The 17,679-nt window shown below is 36.4% G+C and overlaps 2 protein-coding genes across 3 annotated transcripts in view; both read right to left on the bottom strand.

Annotated features, from left to right (window-relative positions):
• Window positions 1–1,609: 1,609 nt before the first annotated feature.
• LOC111469732 (probable glucan 1,3-alpha-glucosidase) lies at window positions 1,610–10,036 on the bottom strand. Its single transcript, XM_023115129.1, has 6 exons — window positions 8,144–10,036; window positions 5,773–6,046; window positions 5,569–5,704; window positions 4,882–5,092; window positions 2,392–2,598; window positions 1,610–2,171 (listed from the first exon to the last, which is right to left on the bottom strand). Exons 1-6 carry the CDS (start codon window positions 9,701–9,703, stop codon window positions 1,806–1,808), a joined length of 2,754 nt encoding a protein of 917 aa, XP_022970897.1. The 5' UTR covers window positions 9,704–10,036; the 3' UTR covers window positions 1,610–1,805.
• A 782-nt stretch (window positions 10,037–10,818) lies between these two features.
• Window positions 10,819–17,679, bottom strand: part of LOC111469599 (cyclin-C1-1-like) — a 14,564-nt gene continuing 7,703 nt past the window's right edge. For both annotated transcript variants that reach the window (XM_023114920.1, XM_023114921.1), the window contains 5 exons: window positions 16,416–16,534; window positions 16,187–16,301; window positions 14,795–14,845; window positions 14,159–14,306; window positions 10,819–11,123 (listed from right to left, as the gene is read on the bottom strand). In XM_023114920.1, coding sequence (XP_022970688.1) covers window positions 11,019–11,123; window positions 14,159–14,306; window positions 14,795–14,845; window positions 16,187–16,301; window positions 16,416–16,534 — 538 coding nt within the window. In that variant the 3' untranslated portion in view covers window positions 10,819–11,018. The remainder of the gene's footprint in view (window positions 11,124–14,158; window positions 14,307–14,794; window positions 14,846–16,186; window positions 16,302–16,415; window positions 16,535–17,679) is intronic.

Here is a 17,679-nt window from a genome sequence, read left to right as displayed (position 1 = left end):
TTTTGTCCCCCCCCCCCCCCCTTTCCTTCTTGAGACTTCTTTTAACACCTCACCTTATCACCACCTGCTTAAATCCTCCAAACGCACAATTTCTGCTCTGCTGTGAATTTTTAATCATTATTATTCTCTTCACATTTAGTAATGGCAAGGACATAATTGGAAAAAAAGAAAAAAAAAAAAAAAGAACAATTGATAAGTTTAGTAGTGTTTCATACTATTTTATTATACAGTAGGATTGGCTGTCCTTTTAAAATAACACCGGTCTATTAAATACCCAGGAATTATGGTGATATTTTTGTAATCTTGTTTAAACGACTCAATAGAAATTATATTAAAAAAAAACATAATCACAAATCATGCGAGCATTACATCAAAGCTATAGCCACTGTCCTCCACCAAAATAAATAAATAAATAAAAATAAAAAATATTAATGAAGGAACTATTTTGCCGACCACTCGATTAGAAAAGGTTGCTGGGCAGGGATTTTAGGGTGGCGGGTGGGAAGGCTTTTAAAAGTTGAATGAAAACGAAGATGATTTCCATCTGGGTATTGTCCTATTCTGGATAAGGCAGATCGGAAATTAAAGCTGAATCATTATACATCCAAATTCTCTCTAATAATCTTAGACACAATCATTTCCTAAGCATTTCAATACACAAAAGGGAGATTAATAAGTACATTGAAAAAAAAATAGAAAAAGATCGCTATTTTGTTTTCTTGTTTTTTTCCTTGGGGGCGATGAGTTGAAAGTGACGCCATGCAGATATTCCTTACCGTGATCCACAATATTCTTTATTGTGCCTCCAGCTTCAATCCGCCGCCTTTTAAAGAAGGAAAAAAAAAAGAGAAAATAAAAAAAATGGTCGTGGCAACTGGGTTCATGCATATACCCAAGAAGGGTCGCTATCAAAGTTGGAAAAAACACACATCCAGGTAAAATGAACATCCTTTGCTGCCTTCCCCGAACCTTCTTTATCTTTTCCCTTCCAAGCCCTCAATATTGACTCTTGACTCTTAAAACCTAGTGTAATAATTGTGGTCAAATTTCAAAACAATGGGGCCTGAGCCCATGTTAACAATCACACTCATCAGGCCCAACCCCAATGAACCCTTCACCTACAAGCATGCTCATGCTACTTACAAATCAGATATCCTACTTTCCGAACTTAAAAGTATCCATTCCTAAAGGAATCATTTATGAGTTAGGACTCATATATCCTTTTTCCTGAGTCCACGTCATAATAAAAAATAAAAAAAAACTAGATTCCTACCATTGCCCTTATAAATATAGATGGAGTGCTACCTGAGTGCCAAATACGCGGGAGTCTCCTTTTCGAGTACCCTATCTGTTTCTTTGTTTTGCCCCTGTTTTCTTTCAGCAACCACAAGAAGATGCCAATTCCTATTGTTACCTAATATGCCACTCAAAGATTCGCAAGAGAACAGAACTTCAGTAAGGTTGGGTGCCCACTGTTTCTTTACCTTGTTTTCTTATCCCTGTATAACTAAATTTCTACCATGGCGCCACATGTACTGGTTCTGTACTGTTTCAAAAGGTCAGTAAACCCAAAGCTCTGACCATACGGGAGAAACTCAAAGCCAACTGTCAAGTTTAAATAATCAAATCATAGGATGGTAAGAAACGAAACATTTCAGCAGGAACTTTCAATGTCTGCTTTCCCAAATGCTATTAGTTCAAGTCTTGTGAACAACAATTTCAATCACCGGATGCACCACAAAGTGTACACCATTCTTTTCTTACCGTATCTTTTTCATTTCTATCATAAAGAAAATTATGAACTCTTACAAAATTTTTACCGTCCAATCATCTGTAATCAACAAGTTCGGCTTCCGAATGGTAAGGACTGATATGCGTCGCCCTGTTTGGAAGTGGAGTGGACCAAGTTCGATATCAACCTTTATATTTTCTGGCTCAACTAGAGCAGACTTTGATCCGGAGTGTCCCAGCAGTATAATCCTCTCAATAACACAGTTGGAAGAAAACTTCGTGCTGGCAGAAGCATTAGGCCTTACGTTCAATGAGGTGAGCTTGCCTGCTGAGAACACAAATCGGCGATGGATGTATGCCCCTTGCTTAAATTCAAAGCTTTTGCCATCATCAATGTAAAGCTCGCCTTCAGCTTCTTGTGAACTATTAAGAGCTACTACCTATAAAAGATACAAAAATGTTGTAAGGCACTCTAATCGAGGCCCAGAGACTGAAAAATAAAACGTGTATACATTCGCAGTATACTTCTTCCACCTAAACCACTAACTCGTTAAACTTAAAACATATTTGCACACAGCATGACGGAAATCTGAAATTTAGAAAACTATGGCATTGCTAATATGAGAAAGAATGCCTCTAGGAAGGGTATCAAGTACATACCAAAGTGTAGGGGTCGTTCACCATCTGTGTGGAGCTCCGCCGAAAGCGGTCTTTTCTGGGCATTATCGTTCCAGCTTTCTGGAAGGCAGGGATGCCTTCTTCAGAAACCTCTAGCTGGTGGGTGATACCACCCTTATATGCAGTACCAGTTCTAAAATCATACCAAGATTGTTTTCCAGGCAAATACACCGATACTCTTTTAGCTTCCTAAAAGTTGAACCAATCACATCATAATATTGCATAAGGAAACAACAATCAGTGAATATAAAACTTAAATAAAGTAAAAACTAGATGAAGCTAAAGAAAAGGTGGTATTAAAGGTTATAAAATGTTAAAGAAAAAATAAAAGCTAAATAAATTTCACTCTAACTCTGAAATTTGACAATGCGACATCTTAGCTCCTGATGTCAAAGAAATGATTTGGATTGTTCCCGAAATAAACGCTCCATTAATGTCCTCATAGGTTCAATGATCGATTTTCTTTTTTTTCTAACATCGATTCCAAAATGACAATTCAAGTTCATATATTTACTTATGCAACCACTCCTCCTTCATGCACTTCTCTCTGCAACAATCTTCTCTCTATGAAAAACTCTTAACTTCTTTCTTGTCTTTCCTTTCAACCGTTTCTCTCTTTCCATGAAAGACCCTCACTTTTTTTTTTTTCTTGTCTTTCTGTTCTTATGAAGATTGGCAAAAACCACATGAATCTAAGCCATCTTTAGGACATATCATGCAGAAAAACACGGGGGTCTGTCTCGCACATTCACCAACTGTAATCCAACTGTAATGACCAGTACTTTTTTTTAAAATAAATAAAGGAGAAAGTTTGATGACAGTTGGAAAAGAGATAAAAAAGGAAGGGAAAATAAAGGATGGAAGGTCTGGGGAGCCACTGGCCGTATGCTGGGGCCATCATAACTCTAGAGATTTGGGACGCTTGGGAGATTTCTCTTATTAAAATTCGGTCTTAATTCAAAAACAATTTTTATCTTTGGCCATACTATTGCTATTCCAAGGAGGTTTATGACATAACCTAAACAAGCCCTGAGGAACATGGTAGGGGGGGGGCATTAGCTATACACCCTAGAGTAGGAGTGTATAGGGTTTAGGTACGTATAAGCCTTACAAGGCTAGCACAAATGGTAAGCCATGATATTGGTTAATAATAGAGTTAGAATATGAGCACATAACTTAAGAGACCATCATAAGGATTAAGTTCGATGAAGGCCTACAAGTAGATTGCTTACTGAGTATTTTTATACTTATTCCATGTTCTTTTCTACAAATGGAGTGTAGACCATTGTCGACGAGGGGAATGTGCACAGCGTGTAGCTGCAGGGGTGCCCCTTTAGGTTAAGTTGTCTTCCTTCTTGTCATTTTCATATTATTTTAAATGTTTCTTCTTGAAATTTGTGTATTTTTGTGAACTTTTTTTATTCGACTCCGCAAATATTGTTTTGTACTTTTGAAACTACGTTTATGTCAGATTTGCTATTGGCTTTGAAACTAAGCTTGGAGATATCGAAAACCAGGTCATTACACCAACTTACCTTCAGTTTCTCAGGTGAGGTCAAGGATGGGGAAAGAGAGCAATAGCCAAAACCCATACTCCCCATCAAACTACTCTCTGCCATATCCACAGCCCAATTTTTCTCAAAGAAAATGCTCTCTCAAGTTTCTCAGGTGAGGTCAAGGATGGGGAAAGAGAGCAATAGCCAAAACCCATACTCCCCTTCAAACTACTCTCTCTGCCATATCCACAGCCCAATTTTTCCCAAAGAAAATGGTCTCTCAAATCCTCATCACCCAAATGATTTCAGAGTCCATTTGTATTTTCTGTTTTGAGTTCTCTCCTTCCTGCAATTTCAAAGCTTCAGCATCTCTCTCTCTCTGTCTCTCAACTCTAGCACCCGTCTCTCTCCCTCTCTCTCCTTCCTCCAATAGCATAGCTCCCACATCCCCCTCTGATACACTCATTGGCTTGTATATAGACCCACTTGCTACTAAGATGGGATGTTGACTCAGAGCTTTATGCTAAGTAAGCAACCTGAAGATAAGAAGCATGCGAGTCGGTGCAACTTATTTCAGGTGAAATGGGTTTTCGATGCTTCTTTTCCTCTCTATGAATCTTAAAGCGGCCCCTCGTTTCTAATGACCAGCCAAAACCAAAGGATGCAAAGAGAACAAAACAAATGCAAGACAAGAATGGCGCACTACAAAACAACCACATTAGCTCTCCACTTGAGCACTTAATTCGCTCAGTCACTAGATCATCCATAGCACTAAAAGAACAGTGATTGTAGGGACCAATTTAGATCATTTCTCTAACTCTCAAAGCTTAAATTGTAGCCTTTTCTAAAATTAAGGGACTAAAGTAAGACTCATTTCGAGCTTTAAGACAGATGTACCCTAGGGACCTCTCTCTCTTATACTTTTAAGAAACCAAAAATGCATCCTTTTCCCACTATTTGTTGTTAAATGAATTACCTTGGTATATATTCCCTGCACCAAAAGACCGCTCCCTACCATGAAAGCTTCATCATTTTTAAATGTAGCTTCATCAGATGGAAATTCCATCCACAATGGACGTACAACAGGAACACCACTTGAATTTGCTTCTCGAAATAGGGTATAGAAATAAGGTAGCAACATATAGCGGATGCGTATAGCATCTCTCATCAATTCTGTATTTCGTTCCCTGTAATAATGTAACAAATAACACAAGTTGTCAATAAAAAAAGAAATACAATTTCTATCACTAGTTAATTTTCCTCTGTTTTTATACATCTTGTTAACAATAGAAAGGAAGATAATTGAATTGCAGATTTAGTGGAATCATCTGAGATCTCATAAGTTCAATGCATTGAAATCCAGCAGCTAAGTTTACATCATAAAATTAGTAAAAACTTGATGGTGCCAACCATACTGGTTAAATCATAACCATGATCATGAGACAACAAAACAGTGCTCCAACAAAAGCAAAATTGAGTAGACTAATCCAAACTTCACATGAACGGCTGAGAATTTTTCGCAAACTTGCACATGAACTAAAAAACATTTAACAAGACATGCTTTCTGATGGTTGACAACTTCCGTTAAGAACCTTGTCAATAGATCCCTTAATTATATGACCTAAAGATCAAATTTGAAAGATAGAAGTACATGATATCCTACCCGAATAACCAAGGTTCTCTTCTTTTGGTGTCATGGTGAGCATGGCCCCTAAAGAAGGGATAAAAAGCACCTAGCTGATACCAACGCACTAACAGTTCAGTCTCAGGATTTCCAAAAAAACCACCAACATCGGCACCTGTTGAAACAACTTACTATAACTGCTAAAACAAATGATAGTTCCGTGTCCAACAAAGGAATCCATACCTGAGAATGACAATCCGGTAAGACCAAGAGTCAAAACCATCGGAACAGAAACCCTGAGATGATCCCAATCAGCTGAGTTATCTCCTGTCCATACTGCTCCATATCTTTGCGTCCCTGCAAAAAGTGCTCGTGAGAGCACAAAAGGCCTATCCTTACCATCACCCCGCTTAACTAGTCCCTCTGAAGTGGCCATGTGAAAGTAGTATCCATACACATTGTGTAATTCCCGATGTTCCACACCTCCTTGATGTAAAGCATTTCGAGGCATTGTAACCTAGATAGAGACATCAGTTAGTTTGATAACATCACAGCAAACTGCAGAAGAGCACAACCTGTTCCAAACTACTTTTTTGTTTAATATAAAACAATATATTATTTAATACAATAAATGAAACATATACAGCTAAGAAAATAAATGGTCTAAAAACTAAGGAACAAATGACAAGGAAGAAGTCCTTATTCAATATGCACTTAAAGAGAAAAAGGTAAGCCTGACAGACTTAAGATCACTAGGTCAGAAATGAGTATTCTCAAAACTAAGTCTTCAACAATACGATTAAAAAAAATAACCCTCTTACTTCTTTCCATCCAACCAGAAAGTGTATTCATAGCAAGGGAAATATGAATAGGAGAAAAGACCTTTGATTACTTCCAAAAGCTCAAAAGCAGGTTCGTTCCATATAATTATAATATCACCAGAGGATCCGGAAGCCTCAAGAGCCAAACACCCAATCTTGTGGCCACTCCAAAGGATTTGATGATGTAACAATCCATCAAAGCCAATTTTGTTTCTCGAAGGATGACAATAGGGGGATTGTACTTGAGAATGAGAGAATGAACGAGAGCCCTCTTCTCCAAAGAACCCAAACAGCAGATATTCCAAGAAAGAATCATATAGAAGATGTGGACCCATCCTTCACCTGCTTGGTTGTGGATTTATCGTAATTGATATGGGAGACAAGACCCGAGATTTCTCAGACAAGTTTGCTATGTTTTTTGGCTTTCAAGAGAAATTAAAAAGGAAATCCTTTCATCATCAAAGATTTTCAATCGGCTTTCATCAACGGTAAGCAAATACTTAATGCACCTATTGCAGACGATACTCTACTCTTTCCATAAGCATCTTATTAAGTGGGCTAAAGTTCATCTCCTTTTTGAAAATGGCGGCTTTAGTCTCCAAAGTATTAAAGACAAAAACTGGGTTCTCTTGGCAAAATGGGTTTGGAGATACCAAAAGGAAAAAAGGGCTCTGTGGCATCTGATTATTGATGCAAATTTTGGTACAAAGAACCAAAGTTACCATCCGGGTAGCATTCACTACATTCATCAAATGATCCTTAGAAAAAAAATTCTGAAGCATAAATCTCTTATTCACAACACTGCTGACAAAAATTGGAAGATGTGTATCATAATTCCATTGGTTTGGGGCTCTCTCCTCCTTTTTGTAAATTTCATACATCAATGAAACTACTTCTTATAAATAAAAATATTTCTTTACAGCCAAGTACCTAAAGGACAACCTAAACTGAAGACTTAAATAAATGACTTTCTGCATAGAAGCCTGCCAATGGACATCCCAAATCATGAAGGAAGCAATATCTTACAGAAAATCCAGCAAACTCCATACTTCAAATGCAAATGGCAGTTCATACCATAACTTCTTCCAAAAAAAATAATCAGCACTAGAAAAGCACAACCTACGAGGCAAGTTTACTTCCCACCTCAACCCCCACCCCCCGGGCTAGCAATAAAGACTATCATACCTTTATGCTTCTCCCCTCAAAACAATATCTTTTGATCCATTGATACATCCCTTTATGCAGTTGATCCATCTCCTTCCAAACCATTTCTTCTTAAAAACCATTATTAATAATTCCTAATCAACCATATCATGGGCTTTCCTGTTGTCAATTTTAAGCACCTATCCTCAAAATTTTTGCCTGTATATTCTTCCAGAGCTCCATTTTGAACAAGGGTAGGATTAATTATTGGTCCCCTTTGATAAAAGCATTTAAACTTGTTGATATTGTAGAAGCTAATATCTGTTTCAATCGCTCATCCAAGTTTTTAACAACAATTTTATCAATATTAATGTATCTAAAATCATTCGCCTTCTCCGCAATTTCTTCTTTTTCTTTTGGTTTTGAATAGCTCATATATTATCAGAAAAAATTAACAAATGAGAGGCTCTAAATTCTTAAGCCAAGCCTTTTATAGCTGAGCACTCGATAATGAGTACATAAAGGCATCCCAGTGATGGATAGTATATGCTTACGTAACCAGACATGCAAGAAATAATGGAAAACAGAAAAAGAATTGTGCCGAATAACACCTTAGAACAAGGAATAAATGTAAAGAATTCAGTAAGTACCTCGGGACCATTGAAAACAGAAGGCTCGTTCATATCATTCCATATGTATAAGGAAGGAGTCGAACCAGCATAGTTTTCTAGAGAGAACTTCTCTCCCCACCATGACCTAATCTCTGGACTTAACATGTCCAGGTACGATGATGAACCTGGCCAGCACCAGCCGTCAAAATCATTTCCAGCAGCATCCTTCACATAATATCCTTTCTTGCTTGCTTCCTTATGCAATGGAAAATTATCATCCCGCTTAATATGGGGATCCACTATGGTAACCATGCGTCTTCCTTTGGTAGCCAACTTTCTCTGCATGTCTTCCGGATTTGGAAAAAGCGCCCTATCCCATGTAAAATACCTTTTTGCATCCGTGTGCTCAATATCAAGCCACAAGACATCGTAAGGAATATCATATTCATCAAATTTAGAATCGACATGTGCCACATCTTCTTCATCCCTATAATTCCACCTACATTGATGATATGCTGTTGCAAAGAGCTGGGGCATTGCCGGAGTCCCAGTCACACTCGTGTACTGACGAACAACATCCTTAGGCCCTGGACCTACAAAAAAGAACGTGTCCACGATGCCCGCCTCACTCATCCAAAAAGTATCGATTCTATTTTGAGATGAAGGAAGAGAAATCCCAGATTCAGCATCCCAGCCAGATCCAAGAACATCAATTTGCATTTCAGCAGCATTCAACCAAAAAAAACCAGAAGTTCCACGCAATTTCCCATGTGAAATCATGAAAGGGATCGACCCGTAAATCCCAAACGGAGACTCATGAACATATTCGAAAACATCCAAATTGAACAGCCTGTAAGGTTCCGACTCCTCGACGTCGGGTCCTCTGGTGGGCTTCAGAGCGAGACTAGTTGCATGTTCCGGTATTCCATATACAAAATCAGCATCATAAAACGAAACGTCGAAACTAATGGATTGGGGACCGTACGGCCTGGTATCGGTATGCCCTCTGAACTTCTCCTCCCAGTCCTCGCCTTCTTCCTTAATCCTCAACTGCTCAAAATCGAATAAACCATGAGAATTTAGAGACAATACGCGCTTACCCGACTTCTCACGAACGAAAACCTCAAACGGATCTTTGCGAAGAACGGCCTCATAACCATCGGACAAGTACACAATCGAAGAGGGGCTCAAATCGTTGCCAATAGTCTCAGTTGAAATTCTCTGCAACCAGATCTTTTTGGTGTAAAACTCGTCGACAATAACGTCGGGCACCTGGAATCGCTTTTTGGGTGGAGCTAGAGAAGGATCCTCGTCAATCCTGAGGCGCAGAATGCCGTCCTGATACACAGAAAGAGCGAGTAACAAGGGCTTGGATTGATTCTCCAGGTCCTGATTCCTGGGGAGGAGGATGGCGGTGAGGTCCCCGTCGGTGATGGAAGCATCATGGGCAACTAGGGAACAGGATCCGGGCTTAAAGGCGCGGGCTCGCTTGCAGAAGGGAGTCTGATTGCAGGTCCTGAACTCTTCCTTCTTCCATGGGAGGACGAAGGTGAAGTGCAGAACGAAGAGGAGTAGAAGGAGAAGGTAGGAAACGGTCATGGTAGAGCTTTGATCAGGCAGCGATCATAGTAGATTGTGCCGGCAGGAGAATTGGTGGTGAAGACTGCAGCTCCAAATCTCGTAGACGAAGCGAGATACACTTCTGGACTCCTTGCAATCAAGGAAAGAAATGGATTTGGGAGGCAACGAAAGTGGAAATTTGGTTTTATAGTTCCACAAAACCTCCTACATCATCCGCATTGTTCCCAAGGCAAGGGTAATCGCTGCAATTAAAAAAAAGTAAATGAAAATATGGAGCTCCTTTTTTTCCCCCCTAATTCAATCGGATCTCAAGGGGGGGAAAAAGACGAGAAACAAAGAAATAGAATATTAAATTAGACAGAAAATTGATTAAAAATTTAAATCAATCATAGCTTTTATAAACAACCCTAGAAATATAAGATGAGATGGTATTTAGCGATGGTTGCAAAAGCGTGTTATTTTTAACATTTTCCAAATTTTTAGGGTGTTAAAGTTGAATGAATTGGACACCTAAAATTAATAACATCTAAACTCTTCACCTTTACTTTTTAACACCCACAAATTAAAATTCTTAAACAAATATTTGAAAGCATGTGGTGCAAAAAAAAATATATATATATATATATAGTTATCGGTCTGACATTTTTCAAATAATAGAATATGTCAAGTTAACTGAGTTTAAGACATCCTTTTAGTATAAATAAGTCTCAAAACTTGTTCTCTTTTTGTCCTTTCTTAAGAGGACATTATTGGCAATTTTTAGCCGTTTTAAAAGAGATTTCAGGGCTATATTGAAATAACTCCATTCTCCATTGATTTTATAGTATATTTCTCATAGATTGTTATCATTTAAGAAAGTGGTGGAAAAATAGTCGATCAATATTTTCAAATCATAATGAAAATGTTAAATTAATGACTTTGGCACATCTTTTAAGTAAAAAAAATGTTTCAAAAGTTTTTTCTCGAGAAATTTTTCATTTTTGAAGGGGTATAATTGTCCATTTCACCATTTTTAAAGCATTGTCGTGGCCATTTCTAACAAGTTCATTTCTTGTTTGAATTCTTACTGTATTGTTCCTTGGCTATTGACCTAAAATCCCGATGATATAAAACTATAGAACTTGAATAAAAGATAAGTAACACCTTCAATGGCTACATCTTTTCCTTGACCAAGTTTGCAAAGGCTAAGAAATATCCATGCACAATATTTTACACCGACAAGTTCCTAAAATTATATTCTAGAATAATATATATAGCACATTACCATAATAGATAAAAAGGCAGACATCATCACTTACACGATCTATGATAGGAACTGGAAATTGTTTCACATTCATGGCTTCATAGACAGCTTGTTCAGAGCCGAAAGAATTCTCTCTTCAGTAATCATTCGGTGGTTTTCGTAGAAATCCAATATCTCAATAGAGATATTCTTGACCTGCAAGAAAAGAAATTTTAACTACCATGATTTCAAAAGAATGAGTTTCAATTCGAGAATGACTATATCAGCAACAAAATGAACATTCTTATAGAAAAATTTACTAGTACTACGGATGTACATACTCCCTATTTAATATTTGATCATATATTATTTCTCAACAGCACGATTGATGACACATTAGAATACTGTCTATTGCCTTTCTAGCAAAGAAGTGAAGCTCTCGATTGTAGACTTCTGGAGCATCATATTTAATGAATATAAATGCGGCCTTGTTTCAAAACTACCGAGTACCTCCAATTCCTCCGTGAAAACTGTTGATGGCTCCTACTAAAAAAGAAAATCTTTGCAGATTCAAACGTTAAAACCAAGGGAGACCGAACCACTTGAAGATGAGGAGATGGCACAAATAGTCAAGGAAAACAAATCTTTAAACGAGAGTCCCCAATCCAAAGGTCCTGCCAAAAGAATATACGTTTACCATTGCCTAATTTGCAAGAGGCATAGGAATCAAATCGTTTCCAAGATTTGGAGATGCTAATCTATGGACTATCACTGGATGCCACAAAGACGCCGATCCAAGGACTATCATTGGATGCCACAAAGACGCCGATCCAAGGACTATCACGTGAGAAATAAAAGTGCATCCATCTATCGAGCTACTTAAGAATTTTATCCATCACTGAATGCCACAAAGATGCCAACTTAGAGTAACCAGCTAAAGGAAGATCAAGATACTGAAAAAGCTAAGCTTTCCAACTTATAATTAAGTCTTTCTGACACTTCAGAATTTTACTTGGATGCCATAAAGATGCCAACCTAGGATAACCAGCTAAAGTAAGACCAAGATACTGAAAAATGTAGACTTTCCACCTTAAAATTAAGCTTCATTGACTATTAAGAATTTTATCTATCACCCAACGCCACAAAGCTACCAACTTAGGATAACCCGCTGAAGGAAGACCAAGATACTGAAAAAGGTAGATTCTCTACCTTACAATTAAAGAATCATTTTGCTTCAAAACATTAGTAAGCCTTTCAAGCAAGCTCAAGGGAATTGTTTTAGCCTATAAAAAGATTTCTCGAGTTTACATACCTCTCCCTTGGTATATTTGTCCTCAAATTCATGAAGTACATCCATATATACTTCTACTAGATCGCCATTCAGAAATGCATTTTTCACCTCTTATTGAAATAGAGACCAAACTAGATTTGGTACAACAGAAGAAAGTAGCCAAACAATATTAAACTTGGCAACTTGAGAAAAAGTTTCTTGATAGTATTCAACAGTGCGCTTGCCAAAGGGAAAATTTGTTGAGGATCCACATTTCGTTCTTTTCAAGCACTTGCAACTCCCAAGCAGTTGTTTCTCATTAAGGTCTTTGTAAAGCTTCTTGAACCGTGTTAAGAGTTTGTATTTGATCTAAAGGCATGACAAAATCTCTAAAAAGGATGACAATTATTATAAGAAAAGTGATACTAAATAGGATGTTCAGTACATAAGCGAACATCTTTCCTTGTAGCAATGGGGTTTTTCATCTTCTACTGTCCCTGGTTCCATTTCAGGGATTTTGGTTTAGATCTTGGCTTTCTTGAACTTGTGTAGGTTGCACATCAAATCTCTCCAATTGTTTATTTCTTCGTGAGTAAACTTTAAATTCAGACTCAAGGAAAAATATGGGAAGTGACTCAAAGGAGGGATATGATTCTATGTTCTGAATAGGTTGCAATGACTTAGAAGCTAGCTCAAAGAAGGATGAGATTCTCGATTTTGAGCTGATTGTGATAAATAAAAGACTTGATCATAGTAAGGATATCTACTTCGTCATAATAAGGATATATAGGTGTGCATGAAGGGAATTGAGGAATGCAGTCCTAATTTTGGGATTCATATCATGAAGTACAAGATTGCAAAAAAGAAAATAGGGGATTTTCAAAAAAGGTGACATACATGGTATGGAAAAATTGGCAAGTTGGAGGATAATAGCATTAGTATCCTTCTTGTAAGGTGAGTACCCTAGAAAGATACATTTCATGGATCATCATCAAGTTTTCCATGGTTAGATATTAGTTAAAACTATACACCCAAATAATTTTAGTGGTAGTTAAGACAAAGATGAGATGTAGGATATAGAGTAAGCAACTTTGTAAGGGTGCGTTGAAGCCAAGAATTCGAGAGGGCATACAATTTAGGAGATATGTGGCCGTTAGAATGACTTCTCCCAAATAAACTTTCGGAACATGTGAACTGAACATTAAAGAACAGGCTAAATCAGGATGACGATTTTTGCATTCAACCACACCATTTGTTGGGGTGTATCAACAACATAAGAGTTTTGATGAACAATGGCATGAGAATGAAAGACTTGGAATAACAAGCAGCATTAACAGTTTTAAGTACTTTGATGTTGACTTGAAACTAATTTGGGATCATTTTATGAAAGACTTGGAATAACAAGCAAGTCTCTGATTTTATCTTTCATAAGAAATGTTCAGCTGAAATGAGTGTGAGAGTCGGAACCATCTTGCCCCAATGACATTCTTTACCCTTGAAGGTCCCAAATACTGCCACGAATAATGGAGAAAGGTGTGGAGGGTGTATACAAATAAGGAGAAAGATGAGAGCTTGTGTGTTTTGAGAGTTGACACACTTCACATTGAAAGAACTGGCTCTTTTTATTGACCTAATTTTGAAGACTTGAATAACAAGTTGGATGTTGAAGAAGTTAATAGCATTCTTGTAAATATCATCTTAGGAAGTTAGATTTGTTATTTTTTTTAATGACAGTCTTTGATCTCTGAAGTATAGGACTAATTAGATTTCTTTACCTTTTCAGCCTTTTTTGTTGTTCTTCTTTTTATTTATTTATTTATCAAGGTGTAATCCTTAGTTGTAAATGATAGGAAAAAATATCTCTCTCAACTAACTACAACAGACAACAAACTCAACACGTGGTTCTGACAACAGAAAGTCAATTGACTCACCACATTCACAATTAAAACTTGGGAAGAAATTTAGCTCTCGATAGACTCACCACGTTCATATCAACATGAAGTTCTTCAAACCATGCAGTTGTGTCCTTCTCTCTTAGTACGCTAGCAATATATATGCAAGCCAAAGCTATCAAATAGGGTGGATGTACAAGAATTAGATCCATCTTGTAGGTGTCGTTCACAAGCCCCCTATACAATTGGAACGCAATCATTACATTTTCTTGGAATTAGCTGTGTTAAATAATACAAAATATCAAACTTCAAGGACATTGCGGTAGAAACCACACGCATGACAGCTGGAAAATGTATAAATTACATTTGGAAAGATAAGGCTGATAGCATACGAAATACCATTCCCGTTATAAAAAAAAATACAACAGGTAGATGAGCAAAAAAACATACTTACAGAAAATTATTAATAAAACTACCCGAAACCAATGACGTAGTCCTTGTACTTTTTAATAATGTGTTCATTTTCATGCACTTGTAACAAATGACTTTTACTTATTCGTAATAGAATGAAAAGGTTCTGATAAGTTACATACACAAAAATTCACGAATGTACAAGCTTTTATGCTCGAACTTTTATCAACTTTGAAACAAAGTACGACAAGAAAAAGAAGAGTTGAAAGACAAGCAGAATTTATTTAAATAATGCATCTATCATATACCCTTACCAAGTCAATTGAGTCATACTTATGTCATTCAGGCCTGCATCTGGGAGCAACCTGCCATTTTATTTTTTTGGGGCAGGGGGAAGGGAGAGAGAGAGAGAGAGAGAGGGATTAAGGTATGTGAAATTTAGACATACGGATTCTAAATATAGATCAAAGGCAAATAGAAACCAAAACTTAACAAAAAGCACAAGGAGGATTAGTATAAACCAAAGAAATCAAGGTTGAAAGTAGGTTTTCTCTAACAGGTTTGGTTTGGAGATGTTTCTTTGTAGACTACAATTTGTCTTCCCATTTGTAAAGCATTAATTTTCTTTTCTCGGTAACGTGGGGTAATTTCCAAGAACCCTTTTGGGTTACCAAGCTTCTTTTGACTTATATACACACATATATATATTAGAATACTATCACAAATGAGGGTGGGGTGATTTGAATCAATGACCTTAATGTAAAACCTCAAAGGAGTTTTTTTTATTATTCATTGATCAGCCCAAAACAGCTAGGTTTGCATATACTAGAATATATACACATCACAAACATGAGGACGGGGGATTTGAATCTATGACCTTAATGTAAAACTTCGAAGGGGTTATTTTATTATTCAATGATCAGCCCAAAGCAGCTAGGATGTTAAGTTTAATCGGCTAAAAACGGCCATAACAAACCAACCAGCTCTTAACTAACCTAACAACTTTAAACTAACTTAAAAAAAACACCCGTAAACAGAAGATACATTAATAAGAGTTGCTCTTTATGCTAATATATTTTTCACACCTAAAGAGATCAGCTATATACAGCAAACGGAATAAACAAAAGTGATAATTAGAATGAAAAGAAAGGAAGAGGGTAAATCGACCCCTCTCAGTGGAAGCTAAACAAATACATACACAAACTCTCAACCATAGAGTCGAAGATAACTCTTTGAGAGGATATCATGTTGACCTAGGACCTATTTGACACAAAATCCAAAGTTTAAGAACTCTAACACACTTTTTAACACTCAATGTTATTAGACACAATAAAAAAAGTATGGAGACCCATAGACACTCCTACAAGTTTTCAAGACCAAATTTGTAATTTAACCTTTTCTTTTCTAATTTCTTTTCAAAAAATTAAAAAGTTATGCTTCCGTTTCGGAAAGAATAAAAATGTTGACCTAGGACCTATTTGACACAAAATCCAAAGTTTAAGAACTCTAATACACTTTTTAACGCTCAATGTTATTAGACACAACAAAAAAAGTATGGAGACCCATAGACACTCTTACACGTTTTCAAGACCAAATTTGTAATTTAACCTTTTCTTTTCTAATTTCTTTTCAAAAAATTAAAAAGTTATGCTTCCGTTTCGGAAAGAATAAAAATACATAATGCAAGTGTGAATTAAATTACTTACTGAGACAAAGCTCGATAAGGGTGGAATACCACCAAATAATAGTCGAGGGCTTCTAAAATCTTCATTTCCATTTCCAGTATGTGTTTAATCTCATACTTATGTTTATCATCAGACTCTGTAAGGCAAGAACCAAAGATATTAACTATTTCACATGCCACCAGTACCCAGGGCATCTTTTAATGAGCGGAAGCAAATAATAGTGTAGTATACTAAAAGAGTAAATGATTACGTATTTTTTTAAGGTAAAAGACCAGGAGTCTAGCTTGCACCGTGCTTTCTTCTGCTTTTGAAGCCAAATGTAGGCAGGCTGGGGTCACTAATCGTGGATCATATTCTGTCATACTCTTCCTAAAAAGAGTCAATTACAAACAACTGCATTAATGCACTTCATGACGAATTGAGAGACAGATTTATGCACTATATTAAACAGAAAAGCTATTGAATTAAGAAAAAATGGAAATAACAAGAGAAAAGAATGAATTTGTCCGTTAATCAGAATTCTTACTAAAATAAATTGAACAGAGAGTTGCTAGTAGTAAAAAATAGTTTGGAACGATTCTTGAAGTAGCTAAAAGAGTTCTCAATCATCACAGAAATAAAATTACCAAAAAGAAGAAAGATGAAAAGAGAATAATGAAAAGAGGTCGAAAGAAATATTTTCTATAATAAATATTCAATGAATTTTTTATTTTAATTGAGAAACTGACCTTCAATTGAGAAAAATGACAAAAGAACCAGCTAAAACAAACAAACAGTAACCTAAAAAAGAAGCAAAACAGGAACAAACCTAATGAAACAAGAGAGGGCTCCAATTCAAAAGGAAAATGTTGCCCAAAGTGAGACATTAAATCAAGCAAGTGTTGGAAGGTCAAGAGTATGTAGTCCACCTATTGATTATTGACCCTTGTTAAATTATTAATCAACCCACAAGCTTAAGCTGATGGGTTATGGTAAATTTAAATATATCAACAATCCAACAAGTAGATATCAATATTGATTGGGAAGAAAATGACATTACAGGGATTCAAACTCAAGACATCCTACAATGATACCATGTTAAATCTCCCAAATATTAAGAAGGGTGGTTTTTGGGTTTGATAGGAATGAAAACCCTAGGTTCAAATGGTTTTACGGTGGCCTTTCTTTTAGGATGATTGAGAATGTTTTATGAACAATAAACAAAAAAAATTCATTGATGAAATGAGAAGAGACTAATGCCCAAAAATACAAAATCTGTAAGGGACTGAACAGATAACAAAAAGAAAGTGCAAACAAGAAGAACATCTTAAAAGAAAGATAAAAACATTCCAATTAAAACAGTGCTCCCCTCCCAAGTTATTTGCAGTAATTGGGTTTTATTGAGGATGGTCTATGAAAAGGGGTTTTCTTTTCTTTTCTTTTCTTTTCTTTTCTTTTCTTTTTTTTTTTTTTTTTTTTTTTTTTTTTTTTTTTTTTTTTTTTTTTTTTTTTTTTTTTTTTTTTTTTTTTTTTTT

Source organism: Cucurbita maxima, unplaced genomic scaffold (assembly GCF_002738345.1).
Source record: "Cucurbita maxima cultivar Rimu unplaced genomic scaffold, Cmax_1.0 Cma_Scf00041, whole genome shotgun sequence".
Taxonomy (NCBI): domain Eukaryota; kingdom Viridiplantae; phylum Streptophyta; class Magnoliopsida; order Cucurbitales; family Cucurbitaceae; genus Cucurbita; species Cucurbita maxima.
Note: the sequence above shows the minus strand (reverse complement) of the source record. Positions and strands in the feature narration are given on the sequence as shown.